Source organism: Myripristis murdjan, chromosome 24 (genome assembly GCF_902150065.1).
Source record: "Myripristis murdjan chromosome 24, fMyrMur1.1, whole genome shotgun sequence".
Taxonomy (NCBI): domain Eukaryota; kingdom Metazoa; phylum Chordata; class Actinopteri; order Holocentriformes; family Holocentridae; genus Myripristis; species Myripristis murdjan.
The window spans coordinates 33,336,351-33,362,545 of NC_044003.1; the positions used below are offsets into that span (position 1 = coordinate 33,336,351).

The following is a 26,195-nucleotide window of genomic DNA, read 5'->3' on the forward strand; positions in this document are numbered from 1 at the left end:
CCTTAATGTGCTTCTTCTGGAGCCACTCCTTTGTTGCCTTGGCCGTATGTTTTGGGTCATTGTCGTGCTGGAAGACCCATCCACAACCCATTTTCAATGTCCTGGCGGAGGGAAGGAGGTTGTCACTCAAGATTTTATGGTACGTGGCCCCGTCCATCCTCCCGTTGATGCAGTGAAGTTGTCCTGTCCCCTTGGCAGAGAAACACCCCCAAAGCATAATGTTTCCACCTCCATGCTTGATGGTGGGGATGGTGTTCTTGGGGTCATAATCAGCATTTCTCTTCCTCCAAACACGGCGAGTTGAGTTGATGCTAAAGAGCTCAATTGTGGTCTCATCTGACTCCCAAGCATTCTCTGAATCATTCAGGTGTTCATTGGCAAACTTCAGACGGGCCTGTACATGTGCGTTCTTGAGCAGGGGGACCTTGCGGGCACTGCAGGATTTTAATCCATTACAGCATAGTGTGTTACCAGTGATTTTCTTGGTGACCGTGGTCCCAGCTGCCTTGAGATCATTAAGAAGCTCCTCCCGTGCAGTTGTAGGCTGATTTCTCACCTTTCTCATGATTATTGATACCCCACAAGGTGAGATCTTGCGTGGAGCCCCAGACCGAGGTCAGCTGATGGTCATTTTGTGTTTCTTCCATTTTCGAATAATTGCACCAGCAGTTGTCTCCTTCTCACCCAGCTTCTTGCTTATGGTCTTGTAGCGCTTTCCGGCCTTGTGCAGGTCTATAATCTTGTCCCTGACATCCTTAGACAGCTCTTTGGTCTTGCCCATGATGGAGAGGTTGGAGTCTGATTGATTGATTCTGTGAACAGCTGTCTTATATATAGGTGACAAGTTGAGACAGGTGTCTTTTATGCAGGTAAGAAGTTGAGATTAGTATCTAGTATTAGTTGAGTATCTAACAGGTCTGTGGGAGCCAGAATTCTTAATGGTTGCTAGGGGATCAAATACTTATTTCACTCAGTGGAATGCAAATCAGTTTATATCTTTTATATAATGTGATTTTCTGGATTTTCTTTTTGATATTCTATCTCTCACTGTTAGAATAAACCTACCAGTAAAATTATAATAGTGTTCATTTCTTTGTCAATTCTTTGCCGATTTCTTTGCCGATTTTTACAAAATCGGCAAGGGATCAAAGAATTATTTCCTCCACTGTATATACAGTTTTAGCCTACAAAATTAGTGCACATGCACGTACACACTTCTTTCTTGGTATTTAAATAATTAAACACATATTCTTAAAAATTATTTACTTCCAGGCTGAGGAACCCTCCATTGTGTGCGGCGGTGACACGTGGTGAGGGTTCAAACCACTCGCAGGATTTGCCCAGGAGGTTTCGGAGTGTCCTGACAGAGGAGACGGTGAGAGAGCCAGAGCAGCGGGCCAGGATCAGCACACCGTCGCTCCACCAGCTCACATCCATCAAAGGGTAGTACTGCTCCTTGTCTGGGGCAAGGCAGAGAGACACACAGTGTGACAAAATGGTATGTACAAAACGATGATCCCTTTCAGTTTGATTAACTTTTTGTTATTTCTTTCATAACCTTCAACTTTTAACAACAATTTACCAAGACCTGTCCTTGTTAACCTTATTCAGTCACATTCCGATTGGACTGGATACATGTATGAGATTAATCAGAATGCGCACCCTCTGACTAATACTGTCCCTTGAGACATGCTTTCCAAACTGGTGCTCTCGGATAAACCAGCCTCTTGTCTGCCTTATCCCCTACTTGCTAAACATTATATACAGCTCTTCTCAGTTCTTGGCACAATCATGTTCAATCTTCGAAATTTGTTACTTAAATCTGGCATTTTACCTTCCGGTTTAAAAATGGCTATGAGATGACTCTCACAGTCTCTCTCTTCTTCACTTTCCTCTCTGCTCTCAGACTTGACTATGCTGTTTTCTGTGTAACTAACCCTGATGCCTGGGTCTCGCTGCATAGATGTGGCTCCCATCTTTAGGTCAGTGGTCTGGCTGTCTCCATGCTCGGCTGTTCCTGGCCCTAATCCCCGTGCATAACCCTGCTCTTCTTGCACCTGCCACAGCCATTAGCTTTCCTTCAGGCTTATCATTGCCCTGTAGTGCTGTGGAGATGTCGCCTACCTCAGCCGGGGACCCCTGCTGTTTTTGTTGTCCTGATTTTGTCTGCTAGTATGTTTTCTTTTGTAATATGATTGTAATGTCAATATTAACATATAATATGATATGTATTACTTGCCACTGGGTCGGCACCTTTTCAACATCCGTCTGGCAAAAAATGGGGTCTCCTATCTCTGTGGTCCCTCAAGATTTCTTCGACACCTCGGTTTTTTTGGGGAGTTTTTTCTTGCTCACAATGAGGATTAAGTCAAAGTGCTATCCTGTTTGTGATAAACTTGTGGGTATATCAAGCCTTTTGAGACTGTAAACAGTGATACTGGGCTTTAAATTAACTTGAGCTTGAACATGTATCACTTATCACATAAGAGACAAAGCCACACAGGGAGACTACCACATAAACACAACACTGGCTACAGCAAAGACATTTAACTAGCAGACAAACTGTCAAAAGAAAAAATGTAGGCACAAATCCACAAAACCTACACACACACAAACTGTTTATACATACAGTACAGGCCAAAAGTTTGGACACACCTTCTCATTCAATGCGTTTTCTTTATTTTCATGACTATTTACATTGTAGATTCTCACTGAAAGCATCAAAACTATGAATGAACACGTGGAGTTATGTACTTAACAAAAAAAGGTGAAATAACTGAAAACATGTTTTATATTCTAGTTTCTTCAAAATAGCCACCCTTTGCTCTGATTACTGCTTTGCACACTCTTGGCATTCTCTCCATGAGCTTCAAGAGGTAGTCACCTGAAATGGTTTTCCAACAGTCTTGAAGGAGTTCCCAGAGGTGTTTAGCATTTGTTGGCCCCTTTGCCTTCACTCTGCAGTCCAGCTCACCCCAAACCATCTGGATTGGGTTCAGGTCCGGTGACTGTGGAGGCCAGGTCATCTGCCGCAGCACTACATCACTCTCCTTCTTGGTCAAATAGCCCTTACACAGCCTGGAGGTGTGTTTGGGGTCATTGCCCTGTTGAAAAATAAATGATGGTCCAACTAAACGCAAACCGGATGGGATGGCATGTAGCTGCAGGATGCTGTGGTAGCCATGCTGGTTCAGTGTGCCTTCAATTTTGAATAAATCCCCAACAGTGTCACCAGCAAAACACCCCCACACCATCACACCTCCTCCTCCATGCTTCACAGTGGGAACCAGGCATGTGGAATCCATCCATTCACCTTTTCTGCATCTCACAGAGACACGGCGGTTGAAACCAAAGATCGCAAATTTGGACTCATCAGATCAAAGCACAGATTTCCACTGGTCTGACGTCCATTCCTTGTGTTTCTTGGCCCAAACAAATCTCTTCTGCTTGTTGCCTCTCCTTAGCAGTGGTTTCCTAGCAGCTATTTGACCATGAAGGCCTGATTCGCGCAGTCTCCTCTTAACAGTTGTTCTAGAGATGGGTCTGCTGCTAGAACTCTGTGTGGCATTCATCTGGTCTCTGATCTGAGCTGCTGTTAACTTGCGATTTCTGAGGCTGGTGACTCGGATGAACTTGTCCTCAGAAGCAGAGGTGACTCATGGTCTTCCTTTCCTGGGTCGGTCCTCATGTGTGCCAGTTTCATTGTAGCGCTTGATGGTTTTTGCGACTCCACTTGGGGACACATTTAAAGTTTTTGCAATTTTCCGGACTGACTGACCTTCATTTCTTAAAGTAATGATGGCCACTGGTTTTTCTTTAGTTAGCTGATTGGTTCTTGCCATAATATGAATTTTAACAGTTGTCCAATAGGGCTGTCGGCTGTGTAGTAACCTGACTTCTGCACAACACAACTGATGGTCCCAACCCCATTGATAAAGCAAGAAATTCCACTAATTAACCCTGGTAAGGCACACCTGTGAAGTGAAAACCATTTCAGGTGACTACCTCTTGAAGCTCATGGAGAGAATGCCAAGAGTGTGCAAAGCAGTAATCAGAGCAAAGGGTGGCTATTTTGAAGAAACTAGAATATAAAACATGTTTTCAGTTATTTCACCTTTTTTTGTTAAGTACATAACTCCACGTGTTCATTCATAGTTTTGATGCCTTCAGTGAAAATCTACAATGTAAATAGTCATGAAAATAAAGAAAACACATTGAATGAGAAGGTGTGTCCAAACTTTTGGCCTGTACTGTATATTAACACGCAGAAAGGGAAAAAAAAGTTTGCTAGCCTTAGCAAATTTGGCTTTATGCCAACATATCCATACCGACATGTCAAAAATCATTAAATGGTGTGCAGTGTGTGCTGCTTGTGTCAGCAATAGAGTGTGCTCTCTTTTGCCCTGTGGGCCAAACCACCTTTTATTTTCTTCCTTCTCTCCAGTGAACTTTTCCACTCCGGGTTGATCTCCTCAAATCCTGGCTGCAGGGAGGACCGAAAGATGGAGGAATGGAAGAAGAGAGAGAGAGCGAGAGAGAGATTGAAAAGGGGGTGGAAATAAACAGTAGAAAGACATCAAGAGGAGAGAGATTAATCTGCTAACCCTGTTTACACTTACCACAAACACTCACACACACTAAAGCTGTCTGCTCGGACCAGCACTGAAGCAGAATATACACAGTGCACAAATCAAATCAGCCCAAAAATACAAGCCCTTCCTAAGCCCCTTCACTAACTGTCTAATGGGAGAACACACTCTTGTGCACTCTCTCTCTTTCTCCGTCTCTCTTTCACACGCATACAAATACATACATATGCATGGGCCAAAGAAAGATTACATTAATACAGCCATTCAAGCATATAATGCACAAAAAATTACCAGCACACACTAGAATGCACACAGGTTTATTTTGCATAAGTAAATTAATAACATGCACAACACAAGCGGTGCACCAGTGTACCTGTTGTTCTTGGCTCCAGGTGGCCCTCTGTTTAAGGGAGGGGACATCCCAGAGAGACAGGCGACCAGAGAAGTGGATGACAGCCAGCAGGGTGCCATCAGGACTCAGACTCATATGGAAGACACCATCCTGGAAAACATGTGACACACACACTCAAAAAGCAGAGTGATGTTGGAGTGCACTTTCTAAGTCCTTTGTGATAAACAAGTAGTATGCAATAGAGTGACACAGATAGGAAGGAGGGCTACGCTACCTGTTCATCTCCTTGTCTGGAAAAGATCCTGAAGCTAGGGATCCTGAAGAAACCTCTCTTCTGAGTCTAGCAGACAAAGATGACAATAATGTCCGTATGTGTACATACTGGGGCTAGGCGACATGGACAAAATCATATAGTATCTTTGACTTGTTTGTTAATATCAGTGTTGTGATGATACTGAAGGGATGATTACTGTGCTTATGTATCATTTTTACACAAAACATTTGCTTAACAATTGTTGTTAATGTGTAAATGAAGACTAAGCAGGTAGTGGCATATTATAAAACAGAAATGGCAGTCTGTCTCCCTGTGCTGTAATACAGCCTTCAAAATCAGGAAAAGACAACACTTATGCCATATCATGATATTACATGATATTACAATATTGAAAATCACAGAGGCTAGCTTGTCTTATATCATGATAGTAATATAACATCAATGTATTGCCTAGAGTGTCTTTCATAATACACATCACTGTGCTCCGTACTGTGTTGATGTCGTCCTCATAACTGGTGACTTGCTTGTAGTGAGGTGAGCCAGACAGAGCCCTCCAGGCTGTGATCCCACAGCAAGAGGCCTTGGACATACAGTTATCCCCTGACTCGCAGCCCCCCACGAATAGCAACCTGGAAATACAAATGCATGCAGTGTTAACAACCCCATCATTGCAGCCCTATAGATCACAAGTGGCCCTGTGAAATTTTGACACAAGGCGTTAGATGCTTAACGGGGAGAGCATCCCTCAACCTTCACCTAGGACATTTGGGTTGAAAATACGCATTTCAGCAAACATCCACACTGTCAACATGCATTTGAGCAATGAACCTGAATCCTTGCCAGCTGCAGGGACACCACTCTTTTGAAGAACCTGTGCTCTGACCTCACTATAGAGCAGAAAAAAAACAGAACTCTTTGCACTGATCAATAAAGTGTCCTGTTAAATCATGAATTGTCAAAGGTAAAGTTTGTCTGGAACCTGTGGCTAACCGCAATTAAGACACACACAACACTATAATGACCACAGTGATGTATGAGTCTCCCTTCATCCTGGAGCAGAACAGATGCAATACTAGATAAGGTAATCAGAGGGGGAGATGAAGCACTGCAGTCTGGCTCAACACTGCCCCCTGCTGCAGGGAAAATGGACAAATAGTACTGCAGGAGCCAAGAGATGAGGGTGATGTTGGATACTAATTTGGAGTCTATCAGTGTATTTACTAGTTTGGTCAAATTTGATATCAGTAAGTTTGTATCTAAACAGCATGACACATTGATTAAATACATGCCCATTTGCATGTTTTTACATACTTCTGCACATTGTATATTATCTCCATCTGTAATTCTGATCATGGGAACAGACTGCAATACGCTAGCTGGACAGCTGGACACATGTCTGAATATTTGTTCCCCATCTATACACCTGTGAAAAGCTATTAGGATACATTTGCACATATGCTTCAACTTGTAAGGATTACATTTTTTTCCATGTGGTGTATTTTTAAAAATGTTCATCTGTTGTAATTATTTGTTTTATTATTAGCATTATTCTCTTTTTAGCTCAGCCTTATTTCTATTGTACTCTCTGCTGCTATAATAACCCAATTTTCACCAAAGTTTCACTGAGGTTTTATGTAATGTATTAGCTACAAAACCATTTAGCTGGTGGTGGGAAGCTTGGTGAAAATAGTCATAGGATCAAATTGGCTCACTAAGACCTCTAAGAGGCTTGTGACGAAGAGGGCCATCCTGGTCAATTCCTGCAGATGGCAGAATGGGCCACTGCTCTGTACTGCTGCTACAGGGTGCCTTACTCAGGACTAAAATAACTAATTTAATTTATAACTAATAGATAGATAGATAGATAGATAGATAGGTATACTTTATTGATCCCAAACTGGGAAATTCACACATTACAGCAGCATCATCAATAAAAAACATAAAATAAAATTAAAATTAAAATTAAAAGTATATACAATAGAGACTAAATATACGAAATATATACACTAGAGACAATAAGGGCTAAGTATATTAGTGGGGTGGCATAGCTAAACTATCGTTCATGTTGTGATAAAAGCACCAAATTTGGTACACTCATAGCTGAATATATGTTGAATGAATCTGGATATTGGGCCACTGCAAATTTTTATTCTGATGACCGTGGCAGCCATTTTTAAAACTGGCCGCCAGTGGTTACTGGCATGGAATGCTTTGCCTACCCTACAGCTGCTGTTTCATGTTTTCAGCACCACAAATATAATTTAGAGACATTTTAAAGTGGGAAAAAGCTTTATTACAATATAACAGAACAGAACATAAACTTTAATAGGCTCTCACATTGCCCTGCACAGTCTACGAATCTTGTATTTTAAAAATTCTACAATAGTTCAGTCATTTTATGAAAATTTTATGAAAATTTGTCCTAGGTTGACCCCAATTTTGGCCTAAAATTACTGGACTACAAGGGCAAAATCCTTGTCCTAAGGTGTGTGACAGTGATGGAGTGATAAAGTAAATAAATAAAAAAGAACCACATGGGTAAAGGAGACATTTAAGTTCTAAAAACGCATAATGAAAGTAAATTAAGTTTCGTGCTTTCAGGAAGTGTTTTTTCTTATTTGTTTTTAGCTTTTTGCATTATCAGTACAGCATTTCAAAGAATATCAATATTTTCTTACACCCCTACTATCTCTCAAAATGTAATTTTGTTGAAATGTCTACATTCTACAATACATAATTTTGCAGTGTCTTACTCTCCCACACTCAGATTTGCTACATACTTGCTACCTTAACTACCTAGTTTTGCTAGCTTGAAAATTTATTTTTTCACTGGCCCATAACTGCATGTGGGAATGTCTTAAAAAATCTGATCTCTGTTTTAATTTAAAGTTCAAAGCTTACTCTTTCTTGGGATATAAAACATTTTTATGCAAGTTCTTCTTTTTTTTTTTACATCCCAAACATGGGGCTGTTTCACCACTCGCGAATATTGAAACTCCTCAATATTAGAGCATTTATATTCATGTATTGTTTATTATTTGTTCATTATTAACCGAAAATATAATGACCGTTTCATCAGAAATGCATTTATTTGTCACAACATCACAACATTATTTTCATGAACTTTTTACCAAATCTCTTAAGCCTCTTGAAACCATTTTGGTGTGATTATCTTCAAATTTGAAAAAAATTAACAATGGGCACAGAATGGGCACTTTACTGCACAGTTATGATTTTTTTTAAGCTGGAGCAAATACAAAGTTGTTTTCTGAATGCCCAAACATGGTCGACCACGAAACCCGTATAATTTTTTTTTTTCCATTTTTCAAAGGCTGGCATGCCTACCAGTTATGATGTATGACAGAAGTTTTTGTATATTCTCAGAGAGTAGGTGGAGGTGTATAATTGTATCAAATTTCTGTTTCCTATGTGGTGTAGTTCTTGAGATATTGACACCTGAAAATGGAGGAAAAATAAGGGCGCGCAAAAATTGCACCAAAATCGACACATACCCCCCTCACTTAATTGGTCATATCTCAAAAAGTATCCATGCGAGCAAACTAAAATTTTACAGTGTGCCTGTTGGATAAATAAGGAACAACTGGTGAATTTTTCAGATTTTTTAGAGACCCAAGTGCATGGGATGACCTGAAAATTTGGTGAAATGACATGGAATGACCCATATGCTAGCTAGCTTGTTGGTTAGCTGGCTTGCAGTGGTGGTTGTGGTGGTGGGGCAAAGTGTTTGAGAAACTGAGTGTGTATAACTGTTTTTTTCTTAATTTAATGTGTATTTACAGTTTTAAAATATTTTAATCAATCATTTTAATATTTAATATTTATTCATTTTAACAAATCAAATGCCTGCTATGGCCACGAGGGGGCGATTTTGTGATGGCCCAATATCCAGATTTGTTTGAAATATATCCACCAACACATCTACCACATTTTATGCTTTTATCACAAAATGACCGATTGTTGTGATTAGTGTTGCAAAGGGGTGGCAAGTTTCCGGTAAATTTCCCGGAAAGTTTCTGAAAATTCCTGTGGAAATTTTTGCTCTGGAATATTGGAAATTTTCAGAAGATTTTTGCTGTCACTTTTTTTCTCCAATTTTTCCGAAAATTCCCGGCAAAATTCGGCTCGGGAATTTTGGGAATTTTCTTTTTTTTTTTTTTCTTGTCATCAATTTGGTTTTTTAAAAAGTTTCCATGGAAATTTAAGCTTTTAAGAAATTAAGAAATTTCATTTTTGTTGTTGTTAACTTAAGGTGAATGGGGCAAAAATAAACAATAATCAATAAAATGAATGTCAACATCAATATCACCATTTTGGAAATGGAAACCCTAATGTCCTGAACTCAGGACTCACCTCTAACCCAAAGGCCACAATGCCAGCATACTGTAAAATCATCATTCCCATACCCAAGTGTGTGAAAAAAAAACTTAAATATTAAACTTATAATATAAACAGTCAACTTTGCCTTTTGGTGGAAACAAATATGTTGCATGATTCAATGCAAATTCAACTGTACATATGCAAATAATTTCAAGCACATTAGATCATCATCAATCAGTAGCCTCTACTCCACTAGGCTACAGCACTTCCACTGAGACAGACGGTCATCACATCAGCATCACGATTCAATTTCCTGCATTTCTGTGCATTTTAATGGGTAGTTTGAACCACTTCATATGCACCCCTTAACAATAGTACTGCACACAGTCCTATGCCTGAATTAATAGCCTACACCTCTTACTAATGCTGTATAACTGCTGGTCATTGCATTACTATCCTACAACAGAACAGACATAGGATTATTTTAAAGAGAAAATTCGTTGCACACGGGTGATAACATTAATATCTTAATGTAGAATATTTACATAAAACGCCCCGATGGATCAGGTTAATTTCATTTGAACAACAGATTTCCCGAGCATTTATATGGGCTATGCAAACTTCAATTCACATGATAAAAATTAATACACGGACCACCAAAGTAACTTTTGACTGTTTAATTAAATCAACTTAAAATTACTCTGGCACGGTTGGAGGGGGTGTGCTCCAGTACGGTACGGGTGATCATGCACGAGCACATGCACGGTCACACACGCAGTGCGCAAACGTGGATACGACATAAATCATGCCGTCCTCCTGCTTCCGCAAAATTGTTTACTGCGCGCAGCGCGATTAACTGCGAATTGCGGCATTGCACAATCAATAATCAGCTGATAATAATAATCAATCAGATCTGGCAGACCTGACACAGTGCCCACGCACAGCGTGCGGTGCTAGCCGGCACTGAGCAGGCACTGCTCCCCCAAAATTTCATAATGTTTCCAGCCAGGGGAGCTCATGTCACCACCAGGGGAGCTGTGGAAAATTCCCGAAAATTCCCTGGAAATTCATTATAATGTAACATGTTTGCATGCATATCTGCTTATAACAAACCAAAATGTTTATTATGTATATATGTATATGACCGGGTGAATGCAGTGAATATAAATTCCCGAAAATTTCCCAAAAATTCTCATTAATTCCTGTTAATTTCCGAAAATTCCCATGGAAATTTTCCAACTTTGAAAATTCCGGGAATTTTGCAACACTAGTTGTGATATATTGAGCTAAGCTGCCCCACTATATACAATAAACTAACCTTAGAATATGAAATGTTTAAGTGTTGAAATGTAAGATATACCGATGGCAATAATAAATATGAAAAATGAAATATACAGATAGTAGATGGTATGGCACAGGGTAAGCTTGAAACCATGGAACCAGGAAACCAAGTGGCAGAACCCGACGCCCGGTACTGGGATTGGGCAACTGTCCAACTTGATTCGGCCCCATGGAATCACCACTTCTAATAAATAAACAGTTAAGGTGCTGAGTGATGGATAATAAAATAAAATAAACAAGTATGGTGCTGAGTAGTGGATATTGTGAGTCTCTGTCAGACCGGTGTGAGTTATACAGGAATGATTTCCTGTATCTGTCCCTTCGACAGCAGAGCTGTAACAGTCTGTCGGAGAAGGAGCTCCGCTGTCCAGTGTGTGGTGGAGAGGGTGATCAGTTCAGTGTCCTCCTCTCCACCACAGCCTCCACAGTGTCCAGTTTGCAGCCGATCACAGAGCCAGCCCTCCTGATCAGTTTATTGAGTCTGTTGGTGTCACTGGCTCCGATGCTGCTCCCCCAACAAACCACGGCGAAAAAGAGTACACTGGCCACAACAGACTGATAGAAGATCTCCAACATCTTGCTGAACACGTTGAAGGATCTCAGCTTCCTCAGGAAGTAGAGTCTGCTCATCCCCCTCTTGTACACAGCTTTGGTGTTGGATTTCCAGTCCAGTCTGTTGTTGATGTTGACGCCCAGGTACTTGTAGTCCTCCACTTCCTCCACATCCTCTCCCAGAATACACAGTGACTGTGAAGCCGTCCTCTTCTTCCTGAAGTCAATCACCATCTCTCTGGTCTTGCTGACATTCAGCCTCAGGTGATTGCGTCCAGCCCACTCCACAAAGTTATCCACCACTGCTCTGTACTCCCCTTCCCTTCCCTCACTTATACACCCAACAACAGCCGAGTCATCAGAAAATTCCTGCGGGTGGCATGACTCAGAGTTGTACTGAAAGTGTGTGGTGTATAAGGTGAAAAGGAAAGGGGACAGCACAGTCCCCTGTGGAGCTCCTGTATCACTGACCACCGCGTCAGACAGAACACTGCCCAGACGGACAAACTGTGGCCTGCCTGTCAGGTAGTCAGTAATCCAGGAGACAATAGAGGTGTCGACACCCATCACCCGCAGCTTCTCACCCAGCAGCAGTGGCTGGATGGTGTTAAAAGCACTGGAGAAATCAAAGAATGTGATCCTCACAGTGCTGCTACCACCATCCAGATGCATATGAGCTCCAAGACCAGCCTCTCCAGCACCTTCATCAGATGAGATGTGAGGGCAACTGGTCAGTAGTCATTGAGGTCCGATGGAGTCGACTTTTTTGGGACAGGAACCAGGCAGGACATCTTCCACAGCACCAGGGACTCTCTCCGACTCAGGCTCGGGTTGAGAGGTGTTGGATGACAGAAGACAGCTGGCTGGCACAGGTCCTCAGGATCCTGGGGCTGATACCATCAGGTCCTGCGGCCTTCCTCTGGTGGAGTCTCTCCAGCTGTCTCCTAACCTGGCCTGCAGTTACAGTCATGCGGGGGAGGTGCTGGTGTCCTTCAGTGGAGGAGGCGGTAGAGGGGGGAGGGGGAGGAGAGGTGCTGCACAGGAGTGCACATCACAGGGGGAAGAGGGGTGAGGGGTGGATGTGGTGGGGGTGTGTGGGGGACTGGATGTGTGAGGGAGACAGACGGCTGTGAGCTGAACCTGTTGAAGAAAACGTTCAGCTCGTTGGCTCTCTCCAAGCTGCCTGATGGCTGCCTTTGTCTCCCTTTACATCCAGTGATCTGTTTCATCCCAGTCCACACATCCCTCACATTGTTCTGCTGGAGTTTGGCCTCCAGCTTCCTCCTATAGCTGTCTTTGCGCCCCCTCAGTTTCTTCCTGAGTTCGTGCTGCACTCTCCTTAGTTCCTCTCTGTCTCCAGACCTGAAAGCCCTCTTCTTGTTAAGGAGCGCTTTCAGGTCACTGGTGGGGCAGTCAACATATTGGTGGAAGGTTGGCAGTAGTTTGTCCAGTGAGACATGATTTAAGTCTCCAGTAGTAACAGTGAAAGCATTGGGGTGTTGAGTCTGTACACTGGCAACGGTGGGGGTGATGACGTCACAGGCCGTCGGCGCATCAGCTGATGGGGGGATGTAAACAGCAATTACAATGGCGGACGTGAATTCCCTAGGCAGGTAATACGGACGCATTCCCACAGCAACCCGTTATATGTCCGGGTTACAGAGACGTTCCTTCACATGCACATGTCCAGGATTACACCACCTCTCACTCACATACAGTGCAATCTCTCCTCCCTTCTTCTTACCGCTACTAATAATGTCTCTGTCCGCACGAACAACGCTGAAGCCGGGTGCCGCCACGCTGTGGTCTGGGATGTGCGAGTGCAGCCATGTCTCAGTGAAACAAAACACACTACACTGACGATACACCCTCTGAGTCTTAATCAGCGCGGCGAGCTCATCCGTCTTATTCCCCAGAGACCTCACGTTCCCCATGATAACCGCTGGTACCGCTGGGTACCAGCAGCCAGTGAAAGAATGAACGACCCTTGGATTTTCAACTGATGACCATCTTATTCTTAAAGATGGTCTGTCTTAAAGCTTCCTTTTCTGGCCTTTCATGTTATATTACATTCTTTTATTAGTATGTAGCTTTCACCTGCAAAAACCTGTCTGCAAAATAAATGTCTTAAAATTATCTTAAATATTATGCATACTGTGCGTACAAGAGCATATTGACACCATGGTAGTAGTGCATTCATATTGTCCTTAAGGGTCACCAGAAGCGGATTTTGGCATGCTAATGAATTCAAGGATTTTTTAGGATGTGGATAACTAAATATAAACCACAGACACTGATGAAACAGAGTTTTAATAAAACTATGTCAAACCTGTGGACTTGCATCAGGTTGCCAGTGAGTGCTTAAAGATGCTGGCAAAGTATTCCTTGTCTACTTTTAGCTATAGTACCCCAAAACTGAACTTACCGGTGGCTGGGTTGATATATAGCTGAGGTTGATGCCATGAGAGTAGTGGGTGGAGAAACTGAAGCTGTGGTTCTCCTGGAAGCTCTGATTGGTTCCCACACTGGGAGAAAGAGAGGATAGCAATATAACAGACAGGTCAACTAAATAACAGCACATTACAGTCAAATCTTAGATTAATGTAGATAGATAGATATACTTTACTGATCCCAAACTGGGAAATTCTGGGAAAATGTAATGTAAAGCGCTGATGTAAACAACACTGCACCACCTGCACATCATAATTTCTGCCTTGATGTGCATGCCATTGATTTCCTGTACTAAATTCCATCTTCTGACCAATTACAATGTGCCATTTCAGGTAGATTTGACACAAACTTGAGATTCATGGGCAAATATGAGTTTACACGCAGATACACTATTTTCATTGAACTGTGCTTCCCTGCAAGCAAACATAAATCTGGTGCTCATGTACCAACTGTAAAGGCTGGCATACAAATGGTGTCTTTTTGGGAGAGAGACTGAGAAGTGTGCTTCATAAATAAGACTCCCACAGGTACACTTCTTCCAGACTTTTTGCTGTTCATGCCACATTAAAGCGGGTGTGTACATGTGCAAACTCCCACAGAGAGGCAGCAAAAGAGACAGAGAGAGAGAGAGAAAGAGAGAGATGTGTCAGGGCTCAGCTACACTTCTGAATCTCTAATTCAAAGTGATTGAGAAACCATATTGAAATGTGAATGCACTCATGAAGACAAAGGAGTGTGTGTGTGTGTGTGTGTGTGTGTGTGTGTGTGTGTGTGTGTGTGTGTGTGTGTGTGTGACTGCATATTTAAAACTGAAGCTTCAAAAACAAGACCACATTTTCAGGGTAAATCTGGTCCAAATCCGTCCCACATCTTAATTATCTTTTTACATACATGCGTGTGCATACACACATCCACACACACACACACACACACACAGGAAGCTCTCAGTAGCGTAAAAGACAGCTATCCCCATTCATCTGCCTACAAGGAGGAAAAAAAAACAGTCATCCAGATTTAGGTTTGCCATTCTTGGCAAACCTAAATCTGCATGCAGAATTCTGTTATGAGAAATCTTATGGCGCAGGACATTGTCTGATCGAGATTAAAGACACACGCTCACAATCTCATCCTGTGTTCTTGAAGTTTGAGTGAACCAAGGCTTGTTATGATTGCAGCACTCACATGGAATGAAATTGAAGACGTCAGAAATAATACCCTATTAAATAATGTCAAATTTAAAAAATCAGGTATCATTAATCAAGTATGGGTTTGATTAAGGATTATTGAGGCTTTGGCAGTCCAACTAAGGTGTCACTCATCTCAGAACTTACATAAACAAGCAAGCACAATCAAGTGCTCTCAAGCTCACACACATGCACCCACATATGGCATCATAATGTTGCTAGCTAAACAAATCATTGGACAAAGAAGCCTTTCCTGTACCAAAGACATTAAAATACAAGCATTCAAATCACGTTTGACTTTAGCAACACAGCAAAAATGAGTCTGAATATCTAAGTGAGCTAAAGGAGTCAGATCTATTGTTGCAGGACACCCACTGGAGGAGAAGGCCTAAAAACTGATATGTCACTCAATTATTTATTTATTCATTACTTTTTTTTAACTTTTTTTTTTTTTTCAAAAATAGAATAATGGAGCTTCTCAGTGGTGACATTACATTGTTAGGAATGTGGTCTGGCACGTACTGGCCTAGCTTTTCTAGTTTGTTTTTTTTTTATCTATGCACATATTCATGACCATGTCCAAACAGAGACAGATTTTTTGGGGCACACAGCTTTATTTCTGCTTTTTTTTTTTTTTTTTTTTTTTTTTTTAAACTCTGTCCACTAAGGAACGTTCAAGAATATATCTTTCCACACAAGAATACAAAATTCATAATGGTGGAAAATCTATTTATAAGGAGGACTCAAACTTGGGGCCTTTGTCCCTCAGATGAGGCGACCTCTACTGTATGCCACTGAACAGACATGGTTGCCCACACAGCTTCTTACCACTTGAAGCAATGACATCATGTGTGCTAAATTGGGGCATTTTTGTCTGTTTAAACTTCATATACTATATTCACAACAATTTAATTGTTAGGGATAAAGGGTGTTTCTGAGACTTGTGGTTCCAAATTGCATTGCTTTCATGTGCTTAGCAAATTGGACACAGGAAGGTTGACTGAACCAAATTCTACGCATTTTTTTTTAAATACCCACTGCTGAGATCCATATTCCAAATAATTTCAACGCAAGGGTGCCCAGACTGTGGGTGCAGTTAAAATGGACAAAATATCAGAGTATGGCTGTGCAAGGCTAGATGAATCTGGATATGGTGCTTAATTACACAGTTTGGTGTCTCACCTGACGAGGTAGCTCTTGAGCCCTCCCCCATAAGTGATGACAAGCAGTTCAGCTGACCACTGAGCGCTTGCTGTGCACTCCAGGAAGATCAGGCCTGCCACCGCAAAGCTGAAATCCCCCGGAAAACACACCACCTGCATAAAAACAGAGACAAGAAAGCGAAAGAGATGTGAAATAACTGGTGTTGCAAAGGGGTGGAAAGTTTCCGGTAAATTTCCCGGAAAGTTTCTGAAAATTTCCGTGGGAATTTTCACTCTGGAATATTGGAAATTTTCAGAAGATTTTTGCTGTCACTTTTTTTCCAATTTTTCTGAAAATTCCCGGGAAAATTCAGCTCGGGAATTTGGGGAATTTTCGTTTTTTTTTTTTTTTTCTTGTCATCAATTTGAATGAGGTTTTTAAAAAGTTTCCATGGAAATTTAAGCTTTTAAGAAATTAAGAAATTTCATTTTTGTTGTTGTTAACTTAAGGTGAATGGGGCAAAAATAAACAATAATCAATAAAATGAATGTCATCATCAATATCATAATTTTGGAAATGGAAACCCTAATGTCCTGAACTCAGGACTCACCTCTAACCCAAAGGCCACAATGCCAGCATACTGTAAAATCATCATCCCCATACCCAAGTGTGTGAAATAAAACTTAAATATAAAACTTATAATATAAACAGTCAACTTTGCATTTTGGTGGAAACAAATATGTTGTATGATTCAATACAAATTCAACTGTACATATGCAAATAATTTCAAGCACATTTGATCATCATCAATCAGTAGCCTGTACTCCACTAGGCTACAGCACTTCCACTGAGACAGACGATCATCACATCAGCATCACGATTCAATTTCCTGCATTTCTATGCATTTTAATGGGTAGTTTGAACTACTTCATATGCACACATTAACAATAGTACAGCACACAGTCCTATGCCTGAATTAATAGCCTACACCTCTTACTAACGCTGTATAACTGCTGGTCGTTGTATTAATATCCTACAACAGAACAGACATAGGATTATTTAAAGAGAAAATTCGTTGCACACGGGTGATACCATTAATATCTTAATGTAGAATATTTACATAAAACGCCCCAATGGATCAGGTTATTTTCATTTGAACAACAGATTTCCCAAGCATTTATATGGGCTATGCAAACTTCAATCCACATGATAAAAATGAATCCATGGACCACCAAAGTAACTTTTGACTGTTTAATTAAATCAACTTAAAATTACTCTGGCACGGTTGGAGGAGGTGTGCTCCAGTACGGTACGGGTGATCATGCACGAGCACATGCACGGTCACGCACGCAGTGCGCAAACGTGGATACGACATAAATCATGCTGTCCTCCTGCTTCCGCAAAATTGTTTAATGCGTGCAGCGTGATTAACTGCGAATCGCGGCATTGCACAATCAATAATCAGCTGATAATTATAATCAACCAGATCTGGCAGACCTGACCAGGTGGCCACGCACACTGTGTGGTGTTGGCCGGCACCGAGCAGGCACGGCTCCCCCAAAATTTCACAATGCTTCCAGCCAGGGGAGCTCATGTCACCACCAGAGGAGCTGTGCTCCCCTTTGCTCCCCCTTATTTCATACACTGGTTATGCCAATATTCACGACAGTTTGACTCAGCTGGGGAAAATTCCCGAAAATTCCCTGGAAATTCATTATAATGTAATATGTTTGCATGCATATCTGCTTATAACAAACCAAAATGTTTATTATGTATATATGTATATGACCGGGTGAATGCAGTGAATATAAATTCCCGAAAATTCCCCGTAAATTCCCATGGAAATTTTCCAACTTTGAAAATTCCGGGAATTTTGCAACACTAGAAATAACACTGTGTGGAAGAAACATAGATAAATATTACTATTTATTAATCAGAATATCAATATGCCCTCCACAAAATTGTTACGGCAAGAACAGCGATACACCATGCCAGTAGCCTTTGCTAAAAAGAATATAAAACAGACAGTAAAAAAGTTTGGAGAGGGAAGACAGAACAAAACATAATAGGAAACAGAGATGGAGGGAGACAAAGTGGGACAGAGTTGGGGTGGTTGGGAAAATTTAAATTTTTCATCCGAGGATGTTATTTTTTTCTGTCAGTGTCAGTTTTTGATCAGTTAGTCCAGAAATAGTAGCAACTCACAGGAGCCTGCACTTAGCAGTGACAAAGAAGAGAAATATTGAAGCAGGAGGGGGCGCAAGGATGTGAATGCGTGCATGTGTGGGTGTGCAAATGCATAAGAAGGTGGTGTGGCGTTTAAGGAATGAAGATCACAGGTGTTGGAGGTAGACTGGCAGGGAAGAAGGATGAGTGTCTGCGCTCATTGGCTCTAACAACGCAGATGGAGAGATAGAGAAATTATAAGATGGGGCACTGAGAGGGCATGAATGAGTTTGTGTGGGTGTGTGTGGTGTAGGAGGGCAGCAGATGGACTTGAAATTGCAGAAGGGACAGTTACTGAGAGAGACAGAAAGACAGAAAGGATGAGGGAAATGAGATGTGGGAGGAAGTGAGGAGGACCGAGGGAAGAAAGCAGAATAGCAGGCAAGTTAAAAATTAAAGAGAGGAGGTGATAAGGACAGAGACAAAAAGCAATGTGAGAATATGGGAGGAGGAAATAAAGACAAGGCTGTGGGGAAAAAGTGAGGGTGCGTTACTGTGTGTGGCTCTGCGTTACTGTGTGTGGCTCTGTGTATCGCTCTGCGACAACCTCCAGTGTCATTCTGGCTTAAAGCCACAATGACAGTTCCCCTCGGCTGATGCTAAGAAACATCCTAAACTCAATAAAACAAGAAAATCCAGAGAGAGCAGGGTCTCTGCCCCACACTTCTTGTGGGTCATAAGTGATTGAGAGGAATTATTTTTGTATGAATCTATACATTGTTTTTTTTAGGATCCACAATGCTGTTTGGATTCTCTAGTTGATTTTATTGATAATGTCATTTATGCACTTCATTTTCCTATGATATCACACCTACTGTTACGGTCCTGCACCAGCCTAGGCTCGCTATTCCCCCAACCCCTAATTAAGTTCAGGCTTCTTAGCCTCCTAAGGAGCCTCTATCTCCAAATACTCAATCAGCTTCCATAGTTTAGATTTATCAAGCTTTACTAATTGTGCATGTGTCACATTGGTCTGAAGATTCAAGATTCAAGATTTTTATTTGTCACAATGGCAACAACTCCAGCACTGTGCAAGTAAAATAGATAAAAATAAAAATAAAATAAAATAGAAAGTATATACATACACTCCTATATACACTCCTATATACAATATACAATTATTGACATTAAGTGTGCAATATAATACATAGAAAGTAAGAAAGGGAAATAGAAAATGAATGATGAATGGGAACGTGAAAAGGCAATGCCCCACGTCTGTTACTGAGCTGCCAAAACCCTGAAAGAACAACCCGCTCCGACGGAGGTTCAGGGTTAGCGTGAAACCATGAAACCAAGTGGCAGAACCCGACACCGGGTACTGGGCTTGCACTAGCCCCAGTGCTAGCGCTAGAGCCGCCAGCATCAAAGCAAGCGAAAAAGGTATTTAGCTCTTCCGCCAGTGAGGAGTCCACAACAGCCGAGGTGTTCACTAGTCCTGTATAGTCCATAATCGTCCGCAGTCCTTGCCACATGCGTCTGCTGTCGCGGTCGCACAGTTGTTCCTCCACCTTATCCCTGTACCGCCTCGTAGCCGCTTTCACCACTTGTCTGTAGGCTGCCGCTTTGTGCGGTGACATATCTCCGGTGATGAGCCCCTCGTTGTAGGCAGCGGTACGTGCTTTCAGAGCCTCGCGGATAGACTTATCCACCCATGGTTTCTGTTTAGGAAAAATACTTCACAGTCACCATAGGAATAGCATCATCTACAGCTTGGATATAAAGCACGTAGCCACTTCTGTAAAGTCATTGACGTCATCCGAGCTCGCCCGAAGCATGTCTCAGTCTACGTCACTCAGCGCGTCCTGTAGTGTGGGCGGACCAGCGTCTGACCTCTCGCAATACCGGGGGTTCCTGTCTTAGCCTTTATTTATATTTTGGAATGCGGAAAATGGTGTCGTGGTCAGCCTTACCAAAAGCCGGCAGGGATATGGCTTTGTATCCGTTCTTGAATGGGGTGTAACAGTGATCCAGAATGTTATCACCCCTCGTGGGACATGTGACATGCTGGAAAAAGGTTTGAGGTTTGCCTTGTTGAAATCACCGGCCATGATGAGGGCTGCGTCCGGGTGTTTGGCGTAGTGTTTGTTGATGGTATCACATAATGTGGTGAGAGCAGTGTTCATGTCCACCTGGGGTGGAATATAAACGGCAAAGATGACGACCGCAGAGAACTCCCGGGACAGATAGAAAGGGCGACAGAGGATTGCCAGATGTTCGAGGTCCGGTGAGCCTGAGCGCGACACAACAGAAACATTCCTTGGATCACACCAGTTGTTGTTGGTCAGGAAACACACTCCATCACCTTTTGATTTACCGGATTCCTTCGTTCTGTCCATGAGAAACACGGAGAATGTTTCTGCTGGGCGAACGGAGTGGTCCGGCACCTCCAGCGTGAGCCATTTCTCCGTGAAACAAAGAATGTTGCAGTCCCTCATGTCTCGTTGGAAGCGGACTCGGGCCCTGATGTCATCCAACTTGTTATCCATGGATTGGACGTTGGCAAGCAGAATACTGGGAAGAGGAGGATGGTGTGCTTGCACCCGTAGCCTGTTTCTGACCCTGGCATGTTTCCCTCGGTGTTTCGTCTTTCTGCTTCTCTTCGGAGGCCCGTTTCCCTGGTTACACGCCGCATCCTATAGGATCTCCTTCGGCCAAGTGGAGCTCTCATCATGTGAAACTCAAGGAAAAAGGTAAGTAGTCCTGGTAGCAATGTTCAGTAGTGTGCTGTGGTCGTAGGTTATTAAAGCAAAAGTAAGAGAGGTCAGAGAACTAAAGAAAGCTAAGAAAATAACAAATAAAAAGCACAGTCTATGTGGAGCAGTAACGACGGCGTCTGGACTCGTCCGCGCCATGTTGTGTGTGTGAAACTCTTCAGGATCAAATTCTGCCATTTTCACTTTACCAGTGTGTGGAACACAAAAAGAGGGGAATACAAAGTGCAGACGGCTATACGTAGACCAAAGCTACCAAAATGGCAACAACAATATTGACCAGCTAAAGCACTAAAACACAGATGGATTCACAGTCAAACCAGAATGGTTCGGTGCATTATAGGCACCGTGGCCTCATCACAACAAGCTAATCAGCAAAACTCAACGCTATCACTAAAGCCAAATCTGACAACAAAACCTGCCAAGCATAGGCAGGCAAACCCCAAGCACAAAAGCAAACTGCACTCAATATAAACTAATGAGACCGCTCCGTCCTAACAAATTGTCACGGCAAAACACACACCACAGAGAGACGCCGTCACTGCAAGACTCCGGCCCAACTAACTCAAAGTTGTCAACATGCGCCACTAGGCAAAAGCACACAAAACACAATGCTAGCCGACTCAACACAAGCTCCCAAGAAAGACCTGTCCGCTTGGCCATTCTGGCTAACAGCTAACAACCGGCTACCTAGCTCAGCCAACCAACTAGGCGCAGCTACACAACACCAAACCCAAATGTACTACCCAAAACACACGCAACTGAACAATATACGCGGATACCAGTTGAGTATCCTGGTCGAGCAACCCAATTGTTACGGTCCTGCACTAGCCTAGGCTCCCTATTCCCCCAACCCCTAACTAAAGCTAGCACAGTACCTAACATTTACCTTGGCTTACCTCTTTCCCTGTGTGTTGCAAGTGATGTGAGGATGAGACCTGGGCTTTCCTGAGTGAGTGTATCTTACCTAACTAAAAGGGGTTGGTGGGTTTTGGTGGATTTCTCACTCCAGCCAGGTTGTCGACTCTCAGAAATCCATGTGCTGCATGGCCTGCTCAGTCCGCCGGCGTCCTCTTGCCGCCCGGCTATGTGCCTCGCCAGCCCGTGCTGCTTCCTTTCGGCGTTCAGTTTTGAAAGATGTTAAAAGATAAAAGTGCACCATTCGTGGTGGTGTGGAAAATGGGTGAAGAATGGGTAGCCCGTCTCTGCAGGAAACCACTGTGGCTTCTGTCCTCCAGCGTCTGCCTTGTGTGGCGTCTCTCACTGTATGGTGTCTGGTGTGTGCCGTCACAGCATGGCTTCCTCACACCTGTGGCCCATCGGCTAATCAAGCCCAGCTGAGGCTATGTGCCAACCAAAACCACACCCCTTAAATGTCGTAATCAGTGAAGTCCCTAAGCACTTGCTAAAACACATTCCACCTCAAAAAGCTCAAAGACCCAATCATAAGAACCAATGGCGCCGGAAGTGGGGGGGGGCAGGGTACACTCTCAGCCGTCTGGCTCTATCCCACAGCCCCTAGCAGTAGCAGTAAGCCCTAACCCTGGCACCGTATTGTAAGGAGGACTACAATTATACAAAAATGATTTGTTAAAAAAAGCGAGTCAAATTGTACCTGGTTCACACTCAAGCGCACAATGTAGTAAAATGTGGCCTGGTGTGTTTTATTTTTCTCTCTATGGCCCCTCTGCAGCTCCGTAATACACAAACATAAAACAAGAGAAGAAGAATATTTACATTTTTAATCCAATCAAAAAAGATGTCACGCAATTCAAATACATACAGTGTACTGTACATCAACCAATAAAACTGTTTCATTGCTGTGTGTTTTGTTGCCCGTTAGAACTGACTGCGTGCTTCTGCAAACATGCCCAAACCGGTGAATAAGAGAACAATGCGCATGCGTAGTCTATTCTCACACTGTCTTCAATGGGCATCATTTAGGCACAACGCTTCTCTGCCTCTGTGGGTTGGCTTCCCGAGTCGGGAATGTCAGGAATCCCGACAGGCCCCGAACCCCCGACAAGGTCTCACGATGCTGTAGTCACCGGCGCGAAGTGCTTTTGGCTAGCAGCGAAGATGGAGATTTCCCATATGAAAAGACTTTCTAATGTGATATTTGAGGGAAAAAAACGTAATATTAACTGGGAAACCAACACCTGACCTCAAGGATTTAATCCAAAGGAAGGGACAAAAATTGTGAGGACTTTTCAAACGGAATGAATCGCACAAAAAGAACAACTGGGTTGTGTGAGGTAGTCAAGCTAGCAAGTTGTTGTGTTTTTTGAGTCTACTTTTATCGGCGGGTAGTGGCAGCGTCTGGGTGAAAGAGAGTTACCGCGACCTGCACAACCTGCCAAGGGCTTTGCTTAAGTACCAAACCTCCACAGCCCACATCCGCTGTCAGATCGCCCTAAAGACTTTTGGTAAGAGTCGGATAGACACAGCGCTGGATGAGCAGCACAGGCACACATCACTGCACATAATGAAAAGGTAAAAGCTAACAGGGATATTTAAAAGTCTCTCTCTCTCTCTCTCTCTCTCTCTCTCTCTCTCTCTCGCTCTCTCTCTCTCTCTGGTTATAAAGTCTTCCTATGTTGTGCTCGTATGTGAGTGACACAATAGCTTTTTAGACTTAGTTTTGCTTAGAGGTTTAATGGTGTGTGATCAAGAGCGGGCGGTGTTTATAATGTATTGTTGTTGGTCTTATAGACTGCACTGGAGCTGCAAGTCCTGTGTTGTTGAGATACAGGCGATTTCTCATTGTGATCTTGTCTTTGGGTGCTCCTGTGCTGTAAATCTTGCAGAAATGCAGGTGAATGTCTGTCTCAGATAGTTAACTGCCAGTAATTGTGTACGCGCTATAATCCGCCGATGTCAATAACTACATTTTTGACAGCAGCAGCTTGATTGACTTTGCAGTGGTTTTAATATTGAGTTCTACTTAATATATATTTTTGTATGCATGTAATATGCGATTTAAGGTCTGGCTGATCCTGCCTACCCAGCCACGGACCTCACTGCGCGTAAATTCATGATATACATTGAAACGACAAGTCCAAAGCATTAATTTTTTAAGACACCTCAGTAGAGGTGATGGATTTGGGGAATGTGTGTCTGGGTTAAGGGGAATGAGCCAAATGTCTTTTTATTTTTTATACCGTAATTGTTGCAATATAGGGACATGGATGAGGTGCACGGAATAGAGACACTGTGAATGAGCGGAACACACATCACTGATAGTCAGGAGAGTTTCTGTTAAACTTGATCGGTAACAGCTCAATTTGTAGCGATAGGTTATCACTATAACTATCACTACCACGAGAGGTTACTGAAGGTTCAAACACACACAGACCCGCTGTCATTAACACACCTCCACTCCTGAGCCAATGGCTGCAGTCCTTCATTTATAAATGCTGTCGGTCAAACCCCACAAACTTCCGGTTTAAGCACAACCCACTTCCGGTTTCGGCCCTGCCCACGCCGAGTACGGATACGGATAATGTAGATGGTCAAACAGATACAGATAGTGGTGTACTCGCTCATCCCTAATCACAACCTTATCGTGATCTTGTTTTATGGTCCATCATCATGACACACATTGCATCATGATGTCCTTGCCGAGACCCAACCCTCAAATCAACTAACCTTTACAAGGATTTACGAAAATATTAGGATAATACTGATGGTGAAACATGCAAATACACTTGTATTAGTCTATAACAGCATAAAAAAAAAGAATAACAGTTTGACACAGAACTAGGGAACGGAGGCAGGTTGTCAGATGTCAGCGTGGTTACCGGGGGGATGATGAAGAGCTCACTGCCCATGAGATCAAAGAGACGGATGGTGCCAGTGCTGTCGGCATAGGCCAGCAGGGTGCAGTCATGGCTCCACGCTACCCTGCGCCACTGGGGGCTGGGGTCCTTCGGCACTGAAACAGGACAACAATGTGTGTTACACAAAACACAAAGGCATAAAGACAAGAGACATCAGAAATGCAGGTAGCCAGAAATTCCTTTAAGCCAGATGAGAAAACTCTGAATAGTCCCTTGTGTTCTCTGACACGCCTGATATGAATAGAGATAAAAGAAGAAAGATAAAGTTAATGCTATACATCAACACAGTGTGTCTGAGGACCCATCCAATTCATATATGGATGATAGCCAGATGATAGCCCCCCCCCCCTCTCTCAGAGACCATTAATTCAGCTTTTATTGAAGTGTAGGCTTCTGTTTTACCCATCTGCTGGATCAGCAGTGCTGTGACTGTAACCATACAGCTGTGATAAAGCATGTCACTGCCTGCTGGCACTTTCTCAGGGATTTACTGTCATACTTCCTCCTGAGAGAATAGCTGAGGCAGACTGCTCTGCCCCTGATCCCACCCCTGTTTTGAACACGTGATTATCTTTTGAAACATTAAGGTCTGAGTTAATGCTATCAGGGGGAAAAATGGAGGGAAATTTGGGAAGGGAAATATTGCCCTGGTGGGCAATACTGCAAACAAATGGAGGCGTTGGATATTGTCTGACTAGAATTTTAAATGAGGAACACAGGAACAAAGTGGGAAGCAAGGCAACGAGAGGGACAGAGAGAGTGAGGGAAAGAGAGAGAGAGAGAGAATAAATCAGGTACACACTGAGAGAAATACATTCTCCAAATTTTAAGGCTTAACTATCACATAGCACCACAAGAAGTAGCAATTTAACACACCTTTGAGACATTTGGTGGAGGAGCGGTAGACAAAAAAATAGAACCATTAAGATACCGCAGATACTGCACACCTTCTGGCCTCCAGTGTTCGTTTCTTGTTTTGTCTGAAACTTCCAATGGCTCTTGCTTGTTCAGTCTTTCATTCATTTTCCTCTTACTCTACCACTTCCTCTCTTTTTCTCTCTCTCATCCCCTCTTCCTCTGTTTCTCTCTCTTTTCCATTATGTGTTGTATATGTTGTTTTGCGGCTGAGAGGACACCATTTCCACATAGATAGCTTTTTTCAGGAGCTGGAAAATTGGGTGCCACTGTCCTGGCT

General features: G+C 42.7%; 1 protein-coding gene across 1 annotated transcript in view; it reads right to left on the bottom strand.

Moving 5' to 3' along the window:
- Window positions 1-26,195, bottom strand: part of nbas (NBAS subunit of NRZ tethering complex) — a 409,584-nt gene that overhangs the window by 354,733 nt on the left and 28,656 nt on the right. The window contains 9 exon segments of the mRNA XM_030047740.1: window positions 1,267-1,460; window positions 4,420-4,483; window positions 4,963-5,091; window positions 5,216-5,281; window positions 5,706-5,844; window positions 13,872-13,900; window positions 13,902-13,971; window positions 16,264-16,397; window positions 24,962-25,095. Coding sequence (XP_029903600.1) covers window positions 1,267-1,460; window positions 4,420-4,483; window positions 4,963-5,091; window positions 5,216-5,281; window positions 5,706-5,844; window positions 13,872-13,900; window positions 13,902-13,971; window positions 16,264-16,397; window positions 24,962-25,095 — 959 coding nt within the window.